This window comes from Zingiber officinale, chromosome 5B (assembly GCF_018446385.1).
Source record: "Zingiber officinale cultivar Zhangliang chromosome 5B, Zo_v1.1, whole genome shotgun sequence".
NCBI lineage: Eukaryota > Viridiplantae > Streptophyta > Magnoliopsida > Zingiberales > Zingiberaceae > Zingiber > Zingiber officinale.
The window spans coordinates 93,982,576-94,004,106 of NC_055995.1; the positions used below are offsets into that span (position 1 = coordinate 93,982,576).

At 33.3% G+C, this 21,531-nt stretch overlaps 2 protein-coding genes and 1 pseudogene across 2 annotated transcripts; 1 reads left to right on the top strand and 2 right to left on the bottom strand.

The window, feature by feature from the left end:
• Positions 1-13,558: 13,558 nt before the first annotated feature.
• LOC121985033 lies at positions 13,559-16,789 on the top strand. The gene is made up of 13 exons (XM_042538274.1): positions 13,559-13,817; positions 13,978-14,054; positions 14,132-14,212; positions 14,674-14,802; positions 14,884-14,970; positions 15,075-15,128; positions 15,315-15,405; positions 15,487-15,557; positions 15,651-15,720; positions 16,074-16,126; positions 16,212-16,305; positions 16,423-16,520; positions 16,597-16,789. Exons 1-13 carry the CDS (start codon positions 13,574-13,576, stop codon positions 16,681-16,683), a joined length of 1,236 nt encoding a protein of 411 aa, XP_042394208.1. The 5' UTR covers positions 13,559-13,573; the 3' UTR covers positions 16,684-16,789.
• Positions 16,743-18,097, bottom strand: LOC121985034 (annotated as a pseudogene).
• A 381-nt stretch (positions 18,098-18,478) lies between these two features.
• LOC121986837 lies at positions 18,479-19,855 on the bottom strand. The gene has a single exon (XM_042540772.1). It carries the CDS (start codon positions 19,853-19,855, stop codon positions 18,524-18,526), a length of 1,332 nt encoding a protein of 443 aa, XP_042396706.1. The 3' UTR covers positions 18,479-18,523.
• Positions 19,856-21,531: the final 1,676 nt, after the last annotated feature.

The following is a 21,531-nucleotide window of genomic DNA, read 5'->3' on the forward strand; positions in this document are numbered from 1 at the left end:
CAAGAATTACTAGTCGACTAATATTTTTCATAAATAATATTTAAAAATATTCCATTTTTAATAATTAATCTTCTGCTTTGATAACAATAATTTAAAAATTACTTTTTAGTTTCAAAAAAATCTTAAATTTTTTTATCAAACTTAAATAGTATAATCTATATCAGTAAAAAAATTACACAGTAAAAAATTATTTAATTGACCATAATTAATTTATCTTATCAAAACAACCTAAAAAGGTAGCTCGGTGCATGAAGCTCCCACCATGCGAGGTCCCAGGGAAGAATCCATTATATGTAATCTTATCCTAGTATCCTACTTTTTGTAAGAGGATATTCTCAGGATTCGAACCCATGACTTTTATGTCACAAGACAATAACTTTACCATTGCGCTAAGGCTCTCCTTCATCTTATCATAACAACCTAATTTTCAAAAATAAATCTTAAAGAATATATTTTTAACTCTAAAATTTTTACTAATTTTCTTGGATATGTAAAATAGATTGATTGATGCCAGAAAAATCAAAGTTTCTATATTTCTATTTTCTTAAAATTTTAATATTAAAAATTAACTTTTCTAAAAATAATTCATAATAATTAAGATAAAATTCTAAAAATGTCAAAAAAAAAATTATTAAGATAGATAACATCATGTTTTATCATAAAAAAAATATTTTTTTAAAAAAATATATCTTTAAAATTTTAAAATACCATTTTCATTAATAAATTTATAGAAAATGATTTAATGGTAAAACAAATTCAAAAATATTTCTTTGACAGAGAATATTATATTTTATCATAAAAAAATTTTAAAAAAAATAAGTCTACAGAATAATTTTAAATTTTAAAATATGATTTTCGTTAATAATTTTATATAAAATAACTTAATGGTAAAAAAAATTTGTTTGTAGATCATATATATTTCCGTTTTGCATAGATAATTTTTAAAAAAAAAATAAGACCGGAAGATTGATGAAATAATTGATTTTACAAAAATAACTAAATTAAGCAAATTAATATTCTAACATGCATAGAATTTAATTTATTGAGATAAGTATGATTTTAGTATCTAAAACAAATTATTTCCTATTAGATTAATCAAATAATTTTGTGGTATATGATTTTTAGAGATTTTTTAATTTGACTATTGTGAAATCATAAATACTAGTTTAGTTTTCCAGAAAATAAAAAATTATTTTGTGGAGCATATGTATTTGAACATGCAAGATTTCGTTTTGGTTTTAATTTTTCTATCTCTTCATTTAATTTTTCATTTTTTATTTTCTATTTTTAAATTATCATACATATCTAACGAACATAAATTTACTAAATTTAATTTTAATCTAGCATTATCTTTTTCTAATTTTACCATATTTTTAGATAATATCTTAATAAATTCAAAAGATTGCTTGAGAGATAAAGTGTAGTACCTCACTTACCTTGATGACTTCGTTATCTGATGCTCTCCCTTTGTCGCTGTTTCTTTCGAAGATTCTCCCCCTTCGTCGATGTTCATTGTGGACGAGCTTTCTTTATCGTCTTTAGGTAGTTATTTAGCTATCAGTGATGCTTCAGCAATCTCTTCGGTCTCGGAGTCTTCTGAAGAAGAGTTAGTATCCATAGAAGAGTTGAATTTAGCTTATTTTGATTCTTCGTGGAGTTCCAGAAGCCTATCCCAGAGAGCTTTGGCGGATGTGTATATGCCGATTCTATCGAGTTCTTTAACTGGTAGTATGCTTATAAGGTGAAATTCAGTCTTACCGCTTGCTATAAACTTGTCACGTTGCTTTTTGGTCCAGAGTTGTTCTTCAAGTTCTTCTCCATTCGTGTTCTTTGGTGCTTCAAAATCATATTTTATTATTAATAAAATTTCAAAATCTATCTTAAAGAATACCTTCATTCGTTGCTTCCAAAATGCGAACTCCCCTTTGAACACTCGTGGGTAGATGCTCGATCCGGCCATCGTCTTGTTTGCTTCGGTCGATGATTAGTCATTTTGAAGCAGATGGTCTCTGATACCATTTGTTGGTCCCGTGTGGCCAGCACGAGGGGGTGAATTGCCTATAAAATAAAATAACTCCCTTTCTTGATCTTTCAACTTAGTTAGATTACATAATTAAAATAAAGCAAAAAAATTAAACAATTAAAGAAGGAAATAAGTAAGAAGACTATTGTTGGATCGTTAAATTCGATAGAGGGGGGGAGTGAATATTGATTTAGAAATTCATTGAAAATTGAGTGCACAGCGGAAAAGAAAAAACATAGCGCTAACACAAGTAATTTTTTACTTGATTTGGAGTCTTGGTCGACTCTTACTCCAAGGTCCGCACTCGTCGAGTGCTTTCGTTGGGCAATCCACTAGCAGTTCGAAAATTTGATTACAAATTTAAGGTACAAGAACTTTTTTTAAAAAATACTGACAATAGTAAAGAAATAAAGGCAGCACGTTGTCGGAGTTGCTTCGCGGCGTCGCAGGAGCACAGCACGCCAGAGCAAGCTTTGGAAGGCTTTGTTGTTCGTTCTTCTTTGCTCCAGGGTGTATCCTCCTTATATAGGAGGCTCGAGGCGCCCGGATCCCTTCCGGACGCCTGGAGTGTGGCGTAGCTCGTCCAAACATGAAGCTCCACATGGCGACGCGGCGAGGGAATAAACTTTGCATCCCGGGAGCCCGGACCTCCGGGCGCTCGGATCCCTTCCGGGAGCCTGGACCTTTGTTTTTTCAGCAACCTACAAAAAATATTAGTCTGAGGTAAAATGCAAAACTACCCTACAAAACAAAGTGTTAGCACAGTTATAATTAACAAGCAGAGTATTAATTAGATTCCGTCTCCTCGAGATCGGAATCTAATCATGATCTTAACTTAGATTTTCGAGATGGATCTAAGTTGGATTGACGCCTAATGTTCCCTTCCCGGGAACGCGTCCGCACAGTCACTCCCCTCCAGTGACTTACCTTAACTTACCTGTCAAACGTCCGGTCAGCCCTTCGACCCGTCTAGACTTCGTGCCAAACATCCGACCAGCCCTTTGACCCGTCTATACTTCGTGCTAGCTATCATGTCAGCTCGTCGACCTAGCTGGACTTCGTGCCAACTATCAGGTCAGCCCATTGACCTAGCTGGACTTCGTGTCGGTTATCAGGTCAGCCCGTCGACTTAGCTGAATTTCGTGCCAAACGTCAAGTCAGCCCGTCGAACCGTCTAAACTTCTTCTTCACACTTGGTCAAAGTGTTAGATCAATATAAAACTAACTTAACCTACTTTGTCATTCATCAAAACTTGAGTTATATCGTTAGTGTTAACCACACCAATAATCTCCCCCTTTTTGATGCAATGACAACCTGGTTAAGTTAGTGAAAAATATGCAAGTAAAACAAGCAATTATAAGGTTTTTAAGTTAGTCTTTATTTGGTATTTCGTTGATTTATTTTAACTAACTTAAGTCACCTAACTATCCCCGTTTGACATTTATCAAAAAATAACACAGAAAAATAAGTGATTTAGAGAAGTAAAAGAATATCAAAGAATTAAAGTTAGATTGACTTGAGAGAGTCTAACATAGAATATTTTACTTGAAACCTTAGCTTTTAGCTTTCTTAAAAAAAAAAAAACTAAGTTTTAAACTTTAGAAAGATAACTTTGTAAAAAATTTTAAAGATAAAATTTGCAAATTTAACCTAATTTTTGAAATAATCTTTGCAAATTTAAAACACAATTTTCAAATATAGCATTTTTACAAAAGTGAGATTATTAAAGTCGAGTTTATATAATCTAAATTTTAATTTAGTGGATAAAATTAATTTTCATAATTAAGTTTGTAAAATTCAATTTTCAAATCCAATTTTCAAAACTAAGTAAAATCTATTTTTCAAAGCTAAGTTTGTAAAATCCAATTTTCAAAGACCAAGTAAGATTTATTTTCCAAAGCTAAGTTTGTAAAAATCCAATTTTCAAAACTAAGTAAAATCTATTTCCAAAAAAAACTTAGTTTTTAAAATATTTTTAAGGAAATATTTTTCAAAAACTAATTTCAAAATAAGTATGAAAGCAGTTAATCCTCCCCTTGAACCTGACAAAATTTTAAAATAAAACTTTTGAAAATATTTAATAGATATTTAAAATAAGATTTTCAAAGTGTATTTTTTTAAAAAAGTTGAGGTAGGATTTTAGAAAGAATTTTAAAAAAATCTATGAAATTTTTAAATAAAAAACTTAAGTAAATAATATTTTAAGTAAATTTGATCCTCCCCTGAATTTGATACTCCCTTAATTTATTATTCTCCCTTAATTTATCTCTCCCCTTTAAGTTAATACTAAGGTTTGGGTATGTTAACATTCAAGACCTTAACATATTTTTCTACCTAAGTGTTTAGGGGATTTAGGGTTAGTAACACTTATGTTTATAAAGTATATTTTTTACATAAGTATTTGTATAAACTTTGGTATAATTGTTTGATTAAAATAAGATTATTGAAATTAATCAATAATTAATTATTCTAAGTAAGCAATTTGTTACTAACTCTATAATAGTTAATCTTTTTCAATGGTTTATTGATTAGCTTTTATTTTACTTGACTTATTTGATTAAATTTAATATTAATTTATTTTATATTAATTGATTGAAAATATTAGTTACTATTTTTTTTATTTACTTAAGTTACGCTAAATTCGGATTAGCTAAGTTTAGAATTAATATTAATTTATTAAAGTTATTAAACAAAGTTAAATAATGTTAAGGTTCAATTTAAGCTAACCTTTAATTATGATTTAATTAGAGTAAAGTTAAGATTTTGATTAATGTTGAAATTAAGATTGATTGAGTTAAATTAAGTTTCAATTAGTTTCTTAATGTAAGGCTAATTAAGTATATTAGAGTACAGTTAATGTTTGAAGTTTTTACTTTAATTAATTAATTATTAATTATTTAATCAAATTTTAATTATTTGTTAAAATTTAAGTTTTAAATTAGTTCAATCTAGTTTAATTTTCAATGGAGTTTTAAATTTCAAGATTAAGTTCAAGTTTGAAGTTCATTTTAAGTTATAAATTAAGCATTAATTTTAAATTCAAATTTAAGTTTTAAATTTTTATTTTAACTTAATTTAATTTTTAAGTTTCATTTTAAAGTTAATTTAAGCTTTAAGTTAATTTATGTTTTAAATTTTAAATTTTCTTTTAAAATAAATTTATTTTTAAATTTATTTTTAAAGTTTTTAACATAATTTTCAAGAGAGTTTTTAAAAGTTTTTTTTAAAGGTTTTTTAAAGCATTTTAAAATGATTTTTAATTTTTTTAAAAAAAAATGATTTTAAAAGATTATAAAATAATTTTTAAAAGATTTTTTAAAATAATTTTTAAAAGAAATTTAAAAAAAATCTTTTAAAAGAATGTTTAAAAGAATTTTTTAAAGTTTTTTTAAAAATACTATATAAAATAATTATTAAAATATTTTTTAAAGTTTTTAAAATAATTTTAAAAGTTTTTTAAAATAATTTTATAAAGATTTTAAAAAGATTTTTTTAAAACTTTTTTAAAATTTTTAAAATAATTTTTTAAAGAATTTTTAAAGTTTTTTAAAAGAATTTTTTAAAGTTTTTTAAATAATTTTTTAAAGATATTTAAAATATTTTTTTAAAGTTTTAAAAAGAATTTTTACAATAATTTTTAAAGTTTTTTTTTAAATAATTTTTAAAATAATTTTTTACAATAATCATTAAAGTTTTTTTTTTAAAATGATTTTTGTTGTTTTGAAAATAATTTTAAAATAATTTTTAAAAGTTTATAAAAATATTATTTTCAATAATTTTTTAAAGTTTTTTTTCAAAAAAGGAATTTTTAATTTTTTTTAAAAAATACATTTTATTGGAAATTTTTTAAATAATTTTTTAAAAATAAATTTTAAAGGAATTTTTTAAAATAATTTTTAAAGTTTTTTAAAAATAATTTTTAAAGGAATTTTTTAAAATAATTTTTAGAGTTCTTAAAAAAAAATTTCAAAGAGATTTAAAAAAATTAAAATAATTTTTAAAGTTTTTTTAAATGATTTTTAAAGTTTTTAAAATATTTTTTAAAGTTTGTATTTCAAAATGATTTTTAAAGTTTTTAAAATAATTTTAAAAGAATGTTTAAAATAATTTTTTAAAGTTTTTAAAATAATTTTTAAAGTTTTTTAAAAATGATTTTTAAACTTTTTAAAATAAATTTTAAAATAATCTTTTATGGTTTTTTAAAAAATAATATGAAATAATTTTTTAAAGTTTTTTTAAAATATTTTTTTTAAAATACTTTTTTGAAGTTTTTAAAAATAAGTTTTTAAATAATTTTTTAAAGTTTTTAAAATAGTTTTTAAAATAATTTTTAAAGTTTTTCTAAAATAATTTTGAAAAGGATTTTTAAAATAATTTTTTATTATTTTTAAAAATAATTTTTTAAAGTTCTTAAATTAATTTTTAAAATATATTTTTTAATGTTTTAAAATAATTTCTTAATGAATTTTAAAAAAATTATTAAAGTTTTTAAAATTAATTTTAAAAAAAAATAAAATAATTTATTACAGTTTTTTTAAAAGAATTTTAAAATATTTTTTAAAAGTTTTTAAGATAATTTTTAAAAGTTTTAAAAATAATTTATTAAAATTTTTTAAATAATTTTTAATGTTTTTTTAAAAATAATTTTAAAGGAATTTTTTAAAATAATTTTGAAAGTTTTTTATAAATGATTTTTGATGTTTTTAAAATAATTTTTTAAAAGAATTTTGAAAATAGTTTTTGAAATTTTTTATTTTTAAAAAATAATTTTTAAAGTAATTTTTTAAATTTATTTTTATAGTTTTTTTAAAATAATTTTTAAAGGAGTTTTTAAAATAATTTTTAAAGTTTTTTAAATAATTTTTAAAGGAATTATTTAAAACATTTTTTATTGTCTTTAAAAAAATTTAAAATAATTTTTAATTTTTTTAATTTTTAAAGATTTTAAAAGAATTTTTTCTGTTTTTAAAATAATTTTTAAGGTTTTTTTAAAAATGATTTTTAAAAGTTTTTAAATAATTTTTAAATTTTTAATATAATTTTTAAACTTCTTAAAATAGTTTGGAAAAAAAATTAAAATATACTTTTTTAGTTTTTAAAATAATTTTTAATGTTTTTTTAAAATGATTTTTGATGTTTTTAAAATAATTTTTGATAGTTTTTTAAAAATAATTTTTAAAATACTTTTTAAAATAATTTTTTAAAGTTTTAAATAATTTTTAAATTAATATTTAATAAAATAATTTTTGAAAGTTTTTTAAAGGAATTTTTAAAAGAATTTTTTAAAGTTTTTAAAATAATTTTTTAAAGTTTTTAAAATAATTTTTAAAATATTTTTTTGAAAATTTTAAAATAATTATTAAAAGAATTTTGGAAAAAAAATTTAAATTTTTTTATAATAAGTTTTTAAAGTTTTTGAAGTGATTTTTTTTTAAAAAAAAATTAGTTTTTAAAATAATTTTTTAATTTTTTCAAGTAGTTTTTATTTTAAAATGAAAATAAATTTTAAGTTAAAAAAAATTTTAAAAGAAAATTTAAGTTAAAATGATTTTTGAAATAAATTATAAGTTAATATGAGTTTTAAAAAAAAATTAAGTTAAAAATTAATTTAATTTAATTTAATTTAATTTAATTTGACTTTAATTTTTATTTTAGTTTAATTTTATTTAATTTAAATTTTTAATTTTGTTTATTTTTATTTTTAATTTAAATTTATTTTTATTTTTATTTAATTTAATTTTAATTTAAGTCCTTAGTTATCTCACCAGATCTAAATTTTTAAATAGGTATCCTATAATTTTGTGAGATGAATTAGGTTCAGTTTTAATATTTGATTTAACTTCGTGTTAGATTCATGCTTAGCTTTAGGCTCAATAAGTTGGCATTCTTTTGATAAATTCTGAGCTATGATGAGTCACTTGGATATCATTAGAGTAGCCATGCTTTCGAGGTTTTCCAAATAGTCGTATCCACTGAACTTAATACAAAACCTTAGTCTAACTGGTTAAGATCTGTAAAGGGTAGTTTCGGTTAGTTCCACTAAGTCAAATGCACCAAGTCGAAGCCATATCTTCTTAAACATGCATAGACAAAGCTTCCCTAACGTACTATCATCAAAAACTTCACCAATATCGTTGGTCAAGTTAAACTATTATCCTTTTGAACTAGTCCTAATTATCCTGCCAGGTAGGTTGGTTTTGGTTAACCTGTTGGGTAGATTAATTTCGAAGGTGTCAGCTATTCTGGAGCCTCCCCTGAATTATTGACCTATATTTTTAAGTTTTAGTTCTAGGTTTATGTCTGTTATTTTTATAATTATATTTAACTTGATGATAATCTGATTTTTGATGAGTTCTAAAATTTTTCAATTTTGATTTTGTTGATCTAGGATTGTGTTTTCATTTTTGATTTGGTTTATCAGATTTTATATAGTGTATTTTCTCTTTGGGTATGTAATATTGGTTAATTCCTACTTACGTGGTTAAGCACGCTTTCGGAACCCAAACTTTATTTTGTTGTTTGTGTTGGGTTATTAATGATTTAAATGTTTTATTTGAACTTGACTTGTAGCCAAGTCTGATTTTATTGTAGACTGCTTTTTGACTATTTAAAATTAGATATAAATTCTTAGATCTTGTTGTAAATTTTTCTAACATACTTTTTAATTTATTATTTTCTGTTTTTAGTGTTAAATTTTCCTCCTCAAGTGTTAGGTCTTGAGTTGGATTAGATTTTATGATTTGTTCCTTGAGGTTTTGGTTTAGGGACTTTGTGTCAGACGTTCGGTCAGCCCTTCGACCCGTTTGGACTTCGTGCCAGCTATCAGGTCAGTCTGTCGACCTAGCTGGACTTCGTGCCAGCTATCAGGTCAGCCCGTCGACCTAGTTGGACTTCTTGCAAGACATCAGGTCAACCCGTTGATCCGTCTGGGCTTCTCTTTCACACTTGGTCAAAGTGTTAGATTAATATGAAACTAACTTAACCTACTTTGTCATTCATCAAAACTTGAATTAGACTGTTAGTGCTAACCGCGCCAACAACTATAGTATTTTTTACTTAGTTACAACTTAGGTGGTTGTTAATCCAAGGTGGTTACTGTTAGGATCGTTCGTACTCGGCTAGAGAGGGGGGTGTGAATAGCCGACCCCAATTCGTCGTTTCTTTCTACAAAACGTGTTAGCGCAGCGGAAAATACAAAGAAACGAAAGAGAAGAAAACCAAACCTTAACACAAGGATGTAACGAGGTTCGGAGATTAGGGCTCCTACTCCTCGATGTGTCCGTAAGGTGGACGAGTCCAGTCAATCCGTCGGTGGATGAGTCCCCGGAAACCCGGCTAATAGATACTCCTTGTGGGTGGAGAAACCTCGCCACAATAACTCGCAACAGCAAGATAGAATACAAGGAATACAAGAAGTAAATACAATGAATGTAACAATACAAGCTTGCCTTCTTGTCGTCGACTGAAGTCCTGGAAGCAACAACTTCACGGACGAATGCCAACAAGCAGCTCAGCCGAAAGAAGCTCACGCGGGGCTTCGGAAGTGAGCTCAACAAAGCTCAGTCGAAGCTGAAACTTAAGTTCTAGGGATGAAAAAGAACTCGTTAGCATGTACTTTCGCTTATAAGAAAAGAAACTCACTTTCATGCAACTTAGATCTGGGACGCATCGAACGATGAAAGAATGTTTGAAAAGGTCAGCAATCATGTTAGAATGTTATTACATGTTGTTAGAATAGTTTCTGATGCATTAGTTAGAGGTCATGTAGGGTTTTGGCACGCCAAAGTGCTGAAGTCTGATTTTCCGGGTGCCATCAGACTCGATCGGTCTCCAGACCGATCAGATAACCATCAGTAGCATACTGATCGGTCACCAGACCGATCAGATGAGCCATGTATCATTGGATCGGTCTGCAGCCCGATCCAAACTTCTCAGCCTTAAACCTAAGGCTTCCACACCAACATCCGGTCAACCTTGACCTGTTGGTACATCATGCCTAGCATCTGGTCACTCCCTTGATCTACTAGCACTCCCCGCTAAGTGTCCGGTCAATCCCTTTGACCCACTTAGACTTTTCCACACCAGATGTCCGATCATCCCTGATCCATCTGGATTTTCCTCTTCGTGCCAAGTATCCGATCACTCCCTTGACCTACTTGGACTTTCCAACACCAGAAGTCCGATCATCCCTGATCCATCTGGATTTTCCCTGGCCTGGGTTCACTCACCAGGACTTTCACCTAGCTAGCTTCACTCACTAGGGTTTTCACACTGCCTAACATCCCAGTTAGGACTTTCTCACTGCCTGGCTTCACTCACCAGGACTTTCCAACTGCCTAACATCCCAGTTAGGACTTTCCCACTGCCTGGCTTCACTTACCAGGACTTTCCAACTGCCTAACATCCCAGTTAGGACTTTCTCATGCCAAGCTTCCTGCTTGGACTTCTCCGTGCCAAGTCTCCATACTTGGACTTCTCCAGTGCACTCGTGCCAAGCTCCCTGCTTGGACTTTTCCCGAATCAAGTCAACCAGGTCAACCTTGACCTACGGTTGCACCAACAATTTCCCAAACATCTATTTTTGTCAAACATCAAGAATAGAACTCTCTTCCCGACAAACATCAACATACAACTCAACTAGGTCAATCTTGACCTAAGGTTGCATCAACAATCTTCCCAAGTCAAACATCAAAATACAACTCGAGTCAAGTCAACTCGAGTCGGGTCAACCAGGTCAACCTTGACCTAAGGTTGCACCAACAGTTACAAGCTCAATAAAAATTTTCTTTGTTAAAGATGGAGAAGCCTCTTACGCTCTTTGAAATCTCAAAAATAAACTAGAAAATGAATACATGAGTTGTTGTCTATTTCCTAGCTTCAGAGGTCTTTTTATAGTCCCTAGAAAACTCTATCCGAAGCTAAAAGTCGTCTTCAATAGGTTTCAAGGCACCTTCAATTAAAAAAGTTTTATCACAAAAGATAAAACTTTATCTTCAGCTAACAATCATTGGAAGGCGCCTTCAATAGACTGGAAGGAGCCTTCGACATTGTTCATGGAAGGTATCTTCTAAGCCATTGAAAGTGCCTTCCCTGAGGCAGATCAACTTCTTAGCTGATCTTTTTCACATGGGTAATGCTCTGGTCAACCGGAGTTGAGCTCACATGAACCCAACTCCGACCTTCTCCTCGAGTAGGCTTCCTTCTCGGCTTCTTATCCCTCGAATGTCGTGCACATCCTTCTCGTCTACCAGTGTACTCTTCTGCAGCACCTCGTTCCTCGGATGCACCAAGCTCATCGGTTCATTTCCTGTGTCATCTTTCTCGCTAGCTACGTCTTCTGCTCGACTTCTTATGCTCATAAGTTCCTGCATACTTAGACAAAAGGCATCAAATACAAACATGATATAACTTAACTTAGTTGACCATATCAAAACTACCACAGGTACTTACACAATGAGTTTTGGTTAGAACTCATTAGTGGACCAGAGCTCCAATCGAACTCATTCTAATTCATGTAGATTTATGTAGTGCCTAAGAGTCTAAATATGCCCTCCATTATCATTTTAAAGGATTCCCAACATTCTCAAAAGATTTAGAAATTTTTAGACTTTGTGTCACTTGGTCGGTGTTTATAACTTCATGTAGAAGGCTCAGGACTAGGATTTCTCATCATATATCGCTTCTACATATTCTACATTTCCATCTCATTGTAAAATTTTAGAAATCCGAGTCTCCTAAGTCCATCAATGAGTTTCGATTAAAACTCATTAATGGACTTAGAGAGATCCAATCGAACTCATTCCAACTCTTATGAATTTATTAAGTGAACCTGAGTCTAAATAAGCCATCATTTATTCTTTTAAAGTCCTCCCAGCAGTGCTCAAAATAATTAAAAACCTTCAGAATAAAAGAAAATAAAGAATAAAGAAAAGAGAATAAATGTTACATGTAAATGAGTGAGAAAAAGGAAGAGAGGGATTATTGCATTCAAAGAGAGGGGAAAGAGAAAAGAGATGGTGACAAAAGGTGAATATGTTCACCCCCAGCGTCCCCGTCAACTGGTCCTAAGGTCAATACGGAGGAGTGGGAAAGAGAGGAGAGATAGTTGCATTTAAAGGAGAGAGAGGAAAGAGAAGAGAAAAAAAATCAATAATTACTCTAGAAGTAAAATTGAAATCAAGTATATATTTTTGGGTAAACTAAAACTTACGTGTGTCTTTTGAGCATTTTCAAATTTTACGGTATCTCTATGGACTTATGGTTACTTCTAAATGAGATTTTTTTTGTAATTTTTAATATGTCACATCAATATCACATCAATAATATAAAAATTTACTATTTTCCCCACAATTAAGAAACCTCCATATAATTTTTTTTTATGGATTCTACATTACAAATCATATTTTTATTTATTTATTTATTATTTATTATTTCTATATAATTTTTATTTAATATTTTAATTAATTATGATATTTAATTTACTTTATTTATAATTTTTAATTAATTTATGATTTTTAATTTAATTAAATTTATAATTTTAATTTAATATTTAATTAACTTATGAATTTTAATTTAATTATAATCATTTGTATTTTTTATATTTATTTTTAAAATAATAATTTGTTAACCATTTTATTGAAAATTTATATTTGTATAATAGAAAGGAATTATTACTACTCAGAAATAAACCATTATAATTAAATACTTTATAAAATTAACTTCATTGTTAAAATAATTCACGGATAAAATAATTCATTTTAAAATTATTTTAAAAGGATTAAACGTGTAACATTATTTTATCATTCATCATTAAAAAAATAAATTTAATTTTTCACAACTACTCTTAAATTAAAATCCAAATCTCATCTTCATATTGATTTTTAGGTTGAATTTTACAAGCGGGTTAGACTCTACATTAGAGATGCCCTTAGGTGTAGGTTAGATTCTATGTTTTAGGATCTTTTGAATCAAAATAGGTCCTATAAACTTATTGATGGAATAAACTAGGCCCCACTTATTTAACAATTAGGGTACATTACATCTCACTAATAAATAAATAGGGATTAGGATTAATCTAGCAATTTGCGATCCTTAATAGGAGGATCAGAGGTCCTACAAATTTATTGATAAAATGAATTGAACTCTAATTATTTAACAGATAGGATACAATTTAACCTACTAATGAACTATCTATAGATAAGAGTCTAAGATTGATTCAAAATTTTGGACTAAGGATCCTATCCCTAATGTGTTAAAAGATGAAATCGCTCATCTAATCTCGCACTCTCATATGACAAACATCTCATCACATGCCAACTCAGATGAACATGTGGAACTTGTCTAAAATTCACAAAAAAATTCGAAAGATGATCAGATTTTTAATTTAACAAATCTCGAATGTCGTCCACCTTTACGTGGGTCTCCTCACTCGCGTTGTACCCTACGGGTCATGCCAGTTTGCGCCACTGGTGACGCAGAAACGATGGTATGAAATGGGTTGCCAATTAAATCGTAGAACTAAATGAACTGGATTAATTAGCGACCGCACCATGCCAGTTGGCCTTCCTCCGACCGCCCCGTCCACCACGGCGATACCGCTCCACCTACGTGCGCTCGCCGTAGGCGCACATGATCAGATCGTCTTCCCTCTTTATAAGTACCGTTGTGGAGCGAGGGCTCTGAGTTCCCTCAGTCGCCGGACAACGATGGAAGCCACCACCTATCAATCAGCCGACGATCAGCTTCGAACGGACTTCCTCCAGATCCTGCGAAGCCGGAGGCGGAAGCCTGACGGTAATTGGTTTTTATGCCCTCTGCCTAGGGTTTCTCATATTTAACTCGATTAATTTGTGGCGAGTTTGTTTTGTGGTTTTGGGAAACATGTATCAAATATTGAAAAAAAAATCTTCCTTCTGACGAATTGTTTGTCTTCTGCTGGATCATCTTTGATCAGTTTCTCTATCCGTTGAACTTGGGGGGCCGGTGATGGATCCGATGTATCAGGCGGCGATATATCCAGGTTCGAGGGAGGTGAGCAGGCCAAACAGTGGATTTCAATTTAGTTGATTTCACTATGAGAATGCTTTAATTGGTTTAGTTTTTTGCAGGTAATGGAAGCTTGTCATAGAGAGAACCTCGATGGCTTCAAGGATAGAGTGATCGAGGAGAATATTTATCTAACAGTTGAGGTAATTTTTATAAATACTTTTGTTAAACAACCTATTCAACGGCGTGCGAACCAGATTCTGTCAGTCTATTCATGGTTTTGTGATGCTTTCTCAACCAGAGGTCAGTGTGCTCATGAGTTGGTTGACTTTGACATATCATTGCCAAATCAAATCAAGCAAGTTGGTGATTCAAATTTCATAATTTCTTCATGATAATCTACCTATGAAAGTTAGTCAAACCAGATAAACTCAGCTTAAAACTCATTTGGATGAACTTCTAGTATGGTATATACTCTAATTGAAATCTGATATGATCTGGTTTAATAGTCTCTACTTTCGAAATGCCCTCTTCTTTGTGATTTGTGTCAGCAAATTAACAAGATGGTTTATTTTGTGGATAGGCCTACTTGTTTCATGTTGAGGAACTAAGAATTTTTAATGAGAAAATTTACAAAACCTAATGGCACAATGTTCTTCTATAGGAAGGTGAGCAAGGTCGTCTCCCTGTATTGATTCTGAGCTTGAAGGATAATACAACACAGAGAAAGCCAGCTATTGTAATTTTACATAGCTCTTATAAGTGCAAGGAATGGTTGCGGCCATTACTTGAGGTAATATTGATCATCATGACACAACAATATCCAAAAACATGAGTTAGAGATTGAGTAACAAGAGAGTTTATTTTGTATCAGGCATATGCTTCAAGAGGATATGTGGCTGTTGCTATTGATTCTCGCTACCATGGAGAAAGAGCTAGCAACACAACAGCATACAAAGATGTAATGGAATCTATGTCTTCTCTAATCTTGCACTTATTCAATCTAATTAAAATACACACAATTCAGGGCATTGAATTGATCATTTTCTCCTATCCTTGGACTAGGCTCTGGTTTCAGCATGGAAAAATGGTGATACAATGCCTTTCATCTATGATACAGTAGGCTCTTTTCCCAACATCTTTGATACGATATGCCTCACAAATGAGCAATTAAAAAAAGTCAAGCAAGCCAGAGTTGTATTTGTCTAATAAACATGTTCCAATTTTGTGTTATAGATTTAATTGTTATTTCCAAAACTTTAAACCATCAAATACAAATTCGGCATTTGCAAATGTAAATTGCAGGTCTGGGACTTAATAAAATTAGCAGAGTATTTAGTACAAAGGGAAGATGTTGATCCTGTTCGAATTGGAATTACTGGTGAATCACTTGGAGGTGCGTTAGTTCATCATGCTTATATTACTTTGCAAACCATTAAATATTTTGGAGCTTATGTAGATTTGGCTGTTGATGCAGGCATGCATGCATGGTTTGCTGCAGCAGCTGATGAAAGGTACTCTGTGGTAGTCCCTATAATCGGGGTTCAGGTATTAAAGTTTGATATTTAACTTCCAGTTACAAGTGGATTGCTCTATACTCTGTATATCTTCCAGGTATTAGTGTGGTTTTCTTTCTGATAGGGTTTCAGATGGGCTTTAGATAATGATAAGTGGCATGCTCGAGCAGATAGCATAAAACCTGTCTTCGAAGGTTAGTTTCCTTCCCATCATCACTTTTAGGTTGACACACACAAAATTGAATTAGTCAGTTACTTGGTGAAAATGTTGCGGAAAAATAATGAGCAACTTGCTAAGTCTTGTTTTATTATAAAGTGAAAAGTTGGATGAGGGCTTGAAATTTTTGGCTCCTGAACTTGTCCAACACTCAATGAATCAAGCTGAGAAAAAAAATAGATAGGAAGAGTATAATCACTTGTTTTTTTAGGTTTAATATTGGAGCCTTTGAGAAGCCTTGTGAAACTAGGCTCTGTGTCTTAATATTAATTTGAAAGCATGTAATTACCTAAATTAAGATGATAAACCAATTGTACTTCATTTTTACAGCGGCTTGCAAGGATTTAGGAAAAGATGAAATTGATAAAGAAGTTGTGGAGAAGGTATTTCATCTTATTCATTAATCATGGTACAAAATAAAATCATATATCTATTTATTTATTTATTAATTATTATTATTATTTGCAGGTGTGGGAGAGAATTGCTCCAGGTCTAGCCTCCCAGTTCGACGCACCTTATACGGTTCCTTCTATTGCACCAAGGCCCCTGCTAATCTTGAATGGTACGTCTCATATTCGAACGATTACTACTCAAATATGACACAAATAAAACTCTTACTTTCATTGCAATAGTAGGTTTAATTTCACTATCAATCAGATTAATTATGTTGAATAAATAGGTGCAGAAGATCCTCGCTGCCCTCTTTCCGGTTTAGATGTTTCGATAGCAAAGGTAAATGACATCTACGAAGAAGCCAACTGCAAAGAAAAATTCAAGGTACGCCACTCGATTTTTACAGGCTTTGCCAATCTGAGAGCCATAATTTTAGTTTATTTTGTGTATTATCAAACAGTTTATACCCGAAGCTGGAGTAGGGCACTATATGACCGTGTCGATGGTGGAAGAAGCAAGCCTCTGGTTTGACAAGTTCCTTAAATAATTACCCTGATATTTACATATGTGTTTGTTATCATGTAAAACGATTAATCAAATCAACGGTGCAACTTAAAAATACCTTGAAAATTTATTTAATTCTGCGTTCCATACTTTTGTCAAGTTACAGGCAAAGCAACCTTATACTGAGGCATTTAAACAAACATCTGAACAGGGCTAGGATAGAACACTGCCGGACAACGGAGTTAGCTACTTTTTACCTCGAAGTTTTGCCCCCAGCACCCTTTCCAGTTTGCTAATTATCTGTTGATTTGGAATTGCCTTCCCTGACTCAATACTCTTGGATAACTCGAGGTTTCTCGTTAATTAGCTGACAGAACAGGAGGAGAGGTTTAATGAGATACATGTATTATTCTACAAAATGGTACTCAGAACAAGTAGGGAAATACCCCTGCAAGTTGAGCCTGCGATAGCTTCTTGTCCAGTCGAGCTTGCATCAGGTTATTCTTCAATTCGCTCGGCACTCGCTCATCTTGTTGAATAGGATGAAAGATGAAGGTTAAGGTCAAAACTCAATCTGGAAGTGACTGTTCCTTGAGAAATCAGTTAAACCATGTGTTTTACAGGATCTAATGCTGATATCAAACAAAGGGAATGAGAATTCAATAATGGAAATGATACTAGATGTTGGTCTACTGAATTTGAAAAGATCTGTAGATTACCTATATCAGAACTGTCACATGAAACTAACACATGAAGTATTTTGCAGGTGATGGATTAATATTCAAATTTTGATTTTAAATGCAAAGTTTACTTTAGGATTGAATGACTATGAAGGTGAACATGAGATCATTTATGAATCAGAGTCCAACTTCTTTGGTACACACTTTCGGATCTATTTTTCCTTGAAAAACAAAATTTTGCTTGGGATTTATAATCGGAGTTGCTGTAAAGTATGATCAAAGAGAATAACCCAAACCATCTAAATGATCTGAATTTGAAACCTGTGGTGGATTAATAGTTTTTCTTTTGTTGTAGATGGGCAATCATCGAGAGGAGAACATATCAAAATATGTAACAAATAGAAGCCCTGATAACACAACTTGACCACCCGATCGAATTCGCACCCAGAACAAGGAGGGGAAAGGAAGAAGAACAGAACGAATCGAGGGTTGAGTACCCTTCTTGATGGTCTCGATCTCGGCGCCGCTTCGGCGAGCGGCGTTGACGGCCTTCCCGTCCTTCTCGGCGGCGGCGGTGGATGCCTTCTTGCGGAGCACGACGGACTCCCAGTCCTGGGAAATCGGTCCAATTCCGGCCATCGATCGGATCGACGCCTAGCCTCCGGAGATCGCTGAGGGGGAATCGAAAAGGAGGTGGCGGGATGATGCGCCGGTGAATCGCCGGAGGGGTTCAGGAAAGGACTTGTGTTCTTATCGGCGCGTGATGGAGTTCGATCGGGCTTCAAGATTTAATGGGTAATGGGCCTCGCTTTATACGTTTTGGGCCGCGGAATAAAATAAGAGGGCAGATCCTCTAATCCGTAAATTATAGATTTAGAGATAATTTAGTATTATAGACTTTTAATTTAGATGAATTTTATCAACTTAAAAGAGAGCTCCATCAAATGTCCTGTACAATGGACCAGATCTTAAACATTTCTCTGTTTTTTATTTTATATTTTTAGAAAATAAGTTTTTTATATAAAAAATTATTATTAATTCGGGGAGAAATGAAGGTCATATCGTTCCCAGAAACAAACAAACTGCAGCCGAAAGGAATTGGCAATCTAAATTAGCTGTGGTCAAGATCTCATATTTGAGACATTGGAGACGCTGACCTTCCGAGAAACTGATCATTGAAGTCAAAACGCAGCCCAAGATCCGTCAAGCACGGAAAGGAAAAGAAAGCACAACCTCTGCAAGTCGCGAACGGCGACGCTGCGGCTTCGAAGGCCTCTTCTTCCCGTTCGGTTCCGGCGGCACTGGCTTCCAGATTGTCTGCTTGACGTGAACCCTCAAAAATGGCGGCTGCGGTCTGGGGCTCTGTGGTGCCACAGAAGTCAACGTGTTCATAAGCCAGGATTCAGCAGGTGATTTGGGCGCCAGGAGGGGCGATTGCAGGGGACTAACGTTGCTCTCGAATTCACAGTGCCGATTCGGACTGGAGACGTCATGGAGTGCCGGTGTTTTCTTCAATTCCGGTGGGTTTCCCCTTCCGCCGCCCTTAATCTTGCCGCTGTTTGGAACTCCGAGAAAGCCTTTCCCTTCTCGCAGAGGCGATGATGGAGAGAGACCTCCGGCGTTCGATCGTCGTCGATATGGTGAAGTACCACGGCTGGTCAGTGATTCCTCGTCAACAAAATGGTGGAGCGAGTTGGCATCTCTTCTTCTTGGTTTCCTGAGCCCGGCGAACGGATTGAGAAGGCAGAGAGAGGCCATGAGAGAAATTTTGGGAAGCAAACCGCAACCTCTCGAGCGAAGGCGGCCACCGGAATCATGGTCGTCGTCGTCGACGACATCGTTGAGCTTGCGTTGCTGGAGGAGAGGGGATTTTCTGAGGTTGTCGCTCACGATCCGGTCGGCGGCCCTCGTTGGCGGCTCTCGGGCTGGAGTGGCAGCTTTCCGGAAGGTGAACCGCGGCGAGTCGTCGGCCAGCGCCTCCGCCGCCTGCAAGAACCTCGATATCATGTAGTCGCCGGCGTCCGAGGGCTTTGGGGCTTCCCGGAAACTGCTGAGGCCGCTCATGCTGCAGTTCATCAAGAGCGACTCTGTCCGGGAGAGCGTCTCCGGCGCGTCGATAAACACGTCGTCGTCATCGGCGGCGGCGGCGGTCTTGAAAACTGTTCGCGTCCTCTGTAGTCGCCGGCTGTCCAGCTCCTCTGTTTCCCCCTCCATCTTGCTGGCCTCGCCATCATTGGTCGGAAAGGAGGAAGCTTTGCGAGTGCGGACGCTGCTGCCGGCCAATGGCGGCCCGCCTGAGCAGCCGTTCTTTGGGTGGCCCGGCGATTTCTCCCAGACGAAGGCCACCGCGCCGGGGTGGCTCACCGGACCGGACTTCAACTCCGACTTGTAGAATGGGAGCGAGAACCTACGCGGCGGCGACGACGTCAGCTTCTTCTCGCTCACCGACGACGGAGCCGTCGCCGCCGCAGCTTCGGCGGAGAGCCGCCGGATGGAGAGCAGCGGAGCGTCGAAATTGAGCTTCTTATCATCCATCGAGCACAAATTCAAAACCTGCATCCCTCTTTCGTCCAAACAAAGAATCGACAAAAGTTTTGCGGGCAATGTGGTGGCTTGAAATTAATTGAACTTTGACATTTAATTAGATTTGCTAGCTGATGTGTTAAGCTACGGATCGTAGGTTGACTTCCACCGGCCTAGGGCTGCTCGTGCATTGCACTTGCACATCGACTGAAGCGTTGACTCCAAGTTGAGAAGAGGAAGCATCCAGCGGGATCTGCGACACATGCACCGTGCCAGATCTGCTACGAAGCTACTCCGTAAAATAACATGCTTGCTGATGCAGAACGTCAGCGCTAGGAAGAACGTCGGAAATATAGAAACAAGCAAACTGCCGTGGACGGTGGATCATGTCGCATTGCATAATTAGTTATCATTATTAAATTTATTTTTATAATCCAGGTGGATTGTAATGCATTGTAACTTAAATTCATATAGGTGTCGGTAACCTAGGTATCTAATTTTCTAAATCAACTAATTTTAGAGGTCAACAGTCCGATTCCGTAAAAGTTTTCGCACCGTCCCGAATGACACTTTAATGTTACATCATGCAGGGTTTTTGTTGGTCAATGGATTAATTTTTTTTATGCATTAGATTTCATCTAAATTTTAGCCTAAATAATTTTGAAGACGGAGGCATTCCTCTTATTTTGTCTGTTAGATAAATCCGGAAGCACAAACAATTCGATGATGCAACAGCTCAGTTGTCCTGGAGTTCAAACTCAATAGCAAATTTCTTACTAGTCTTGATTTAAACTTTTAGTGAAAATAATGCAGGTTCCAGCTCAAATATCATAGATGGTCAAGTCTTCAGTTAACAAATATGATGCTACCTATGTCCTTTAAGGTAGATTCATTATCTTAGTGGTCCTCCTAGTGTCGACCTCACGGATATGGAGGGAGGTTCATGCAGGTACACAGGCCATAAGCGCATGGCGGGGTAAATCTCAGGTTGTCAGTTCCTGAGAATCGACTCCTGACCATTACGCCAGAGATACCATGCGGTCACCGTCTGCGCTACGCCCTGGGGACTACCCATGTCCTTTAAGGATCATATGCGAAGGAGATGAAGGTCCTGAAAATGTACTTCAAAAGAGGGTTAGATTGACATTGAGATCTCGACAGGTTATTCTGACGCTCAAGTTAATGTTTGTTTGAGGTCTTATGCCAAAAGAAAGAGGAGGAAAAGAAGAGAACTTAGGGGAGTTGTCAAGAGTTCGAATCCTTTGCACTTATCCTCTCTGGGGTTTATATAACTATTAGAAGAGCATCTTCATATCAGATATTCCAGTCATTATACGCTCTTTCGCCATCATTACGTATGCTCGCTAAGGAACCAGATTCAACCGTCGTTATTTGTTTCTTTATTCATCAAGTGCCATGTGTTTGTAAGAGAGCATCTAGGGGATCGAATCTAGTCTTCTCGTTACGGTCTTTCCTTTCATCTAATGTTGTGCGTCATTGAATATTCAAGGTAATTGTCCGCTTCTTTGGAGAGAGTGTTGGATCATAATAAACGCAGGGGGGGTGACAAATCTCATTTGTTTTAAATTTTTTCTTTTCTTGTGTAAAACCGAATCAAAGTGAATAACAAGGAATAAAAAGAGAGATAAAGACTCAGTCAATTTTACTTGGTTCATAGTTGAGTGTGT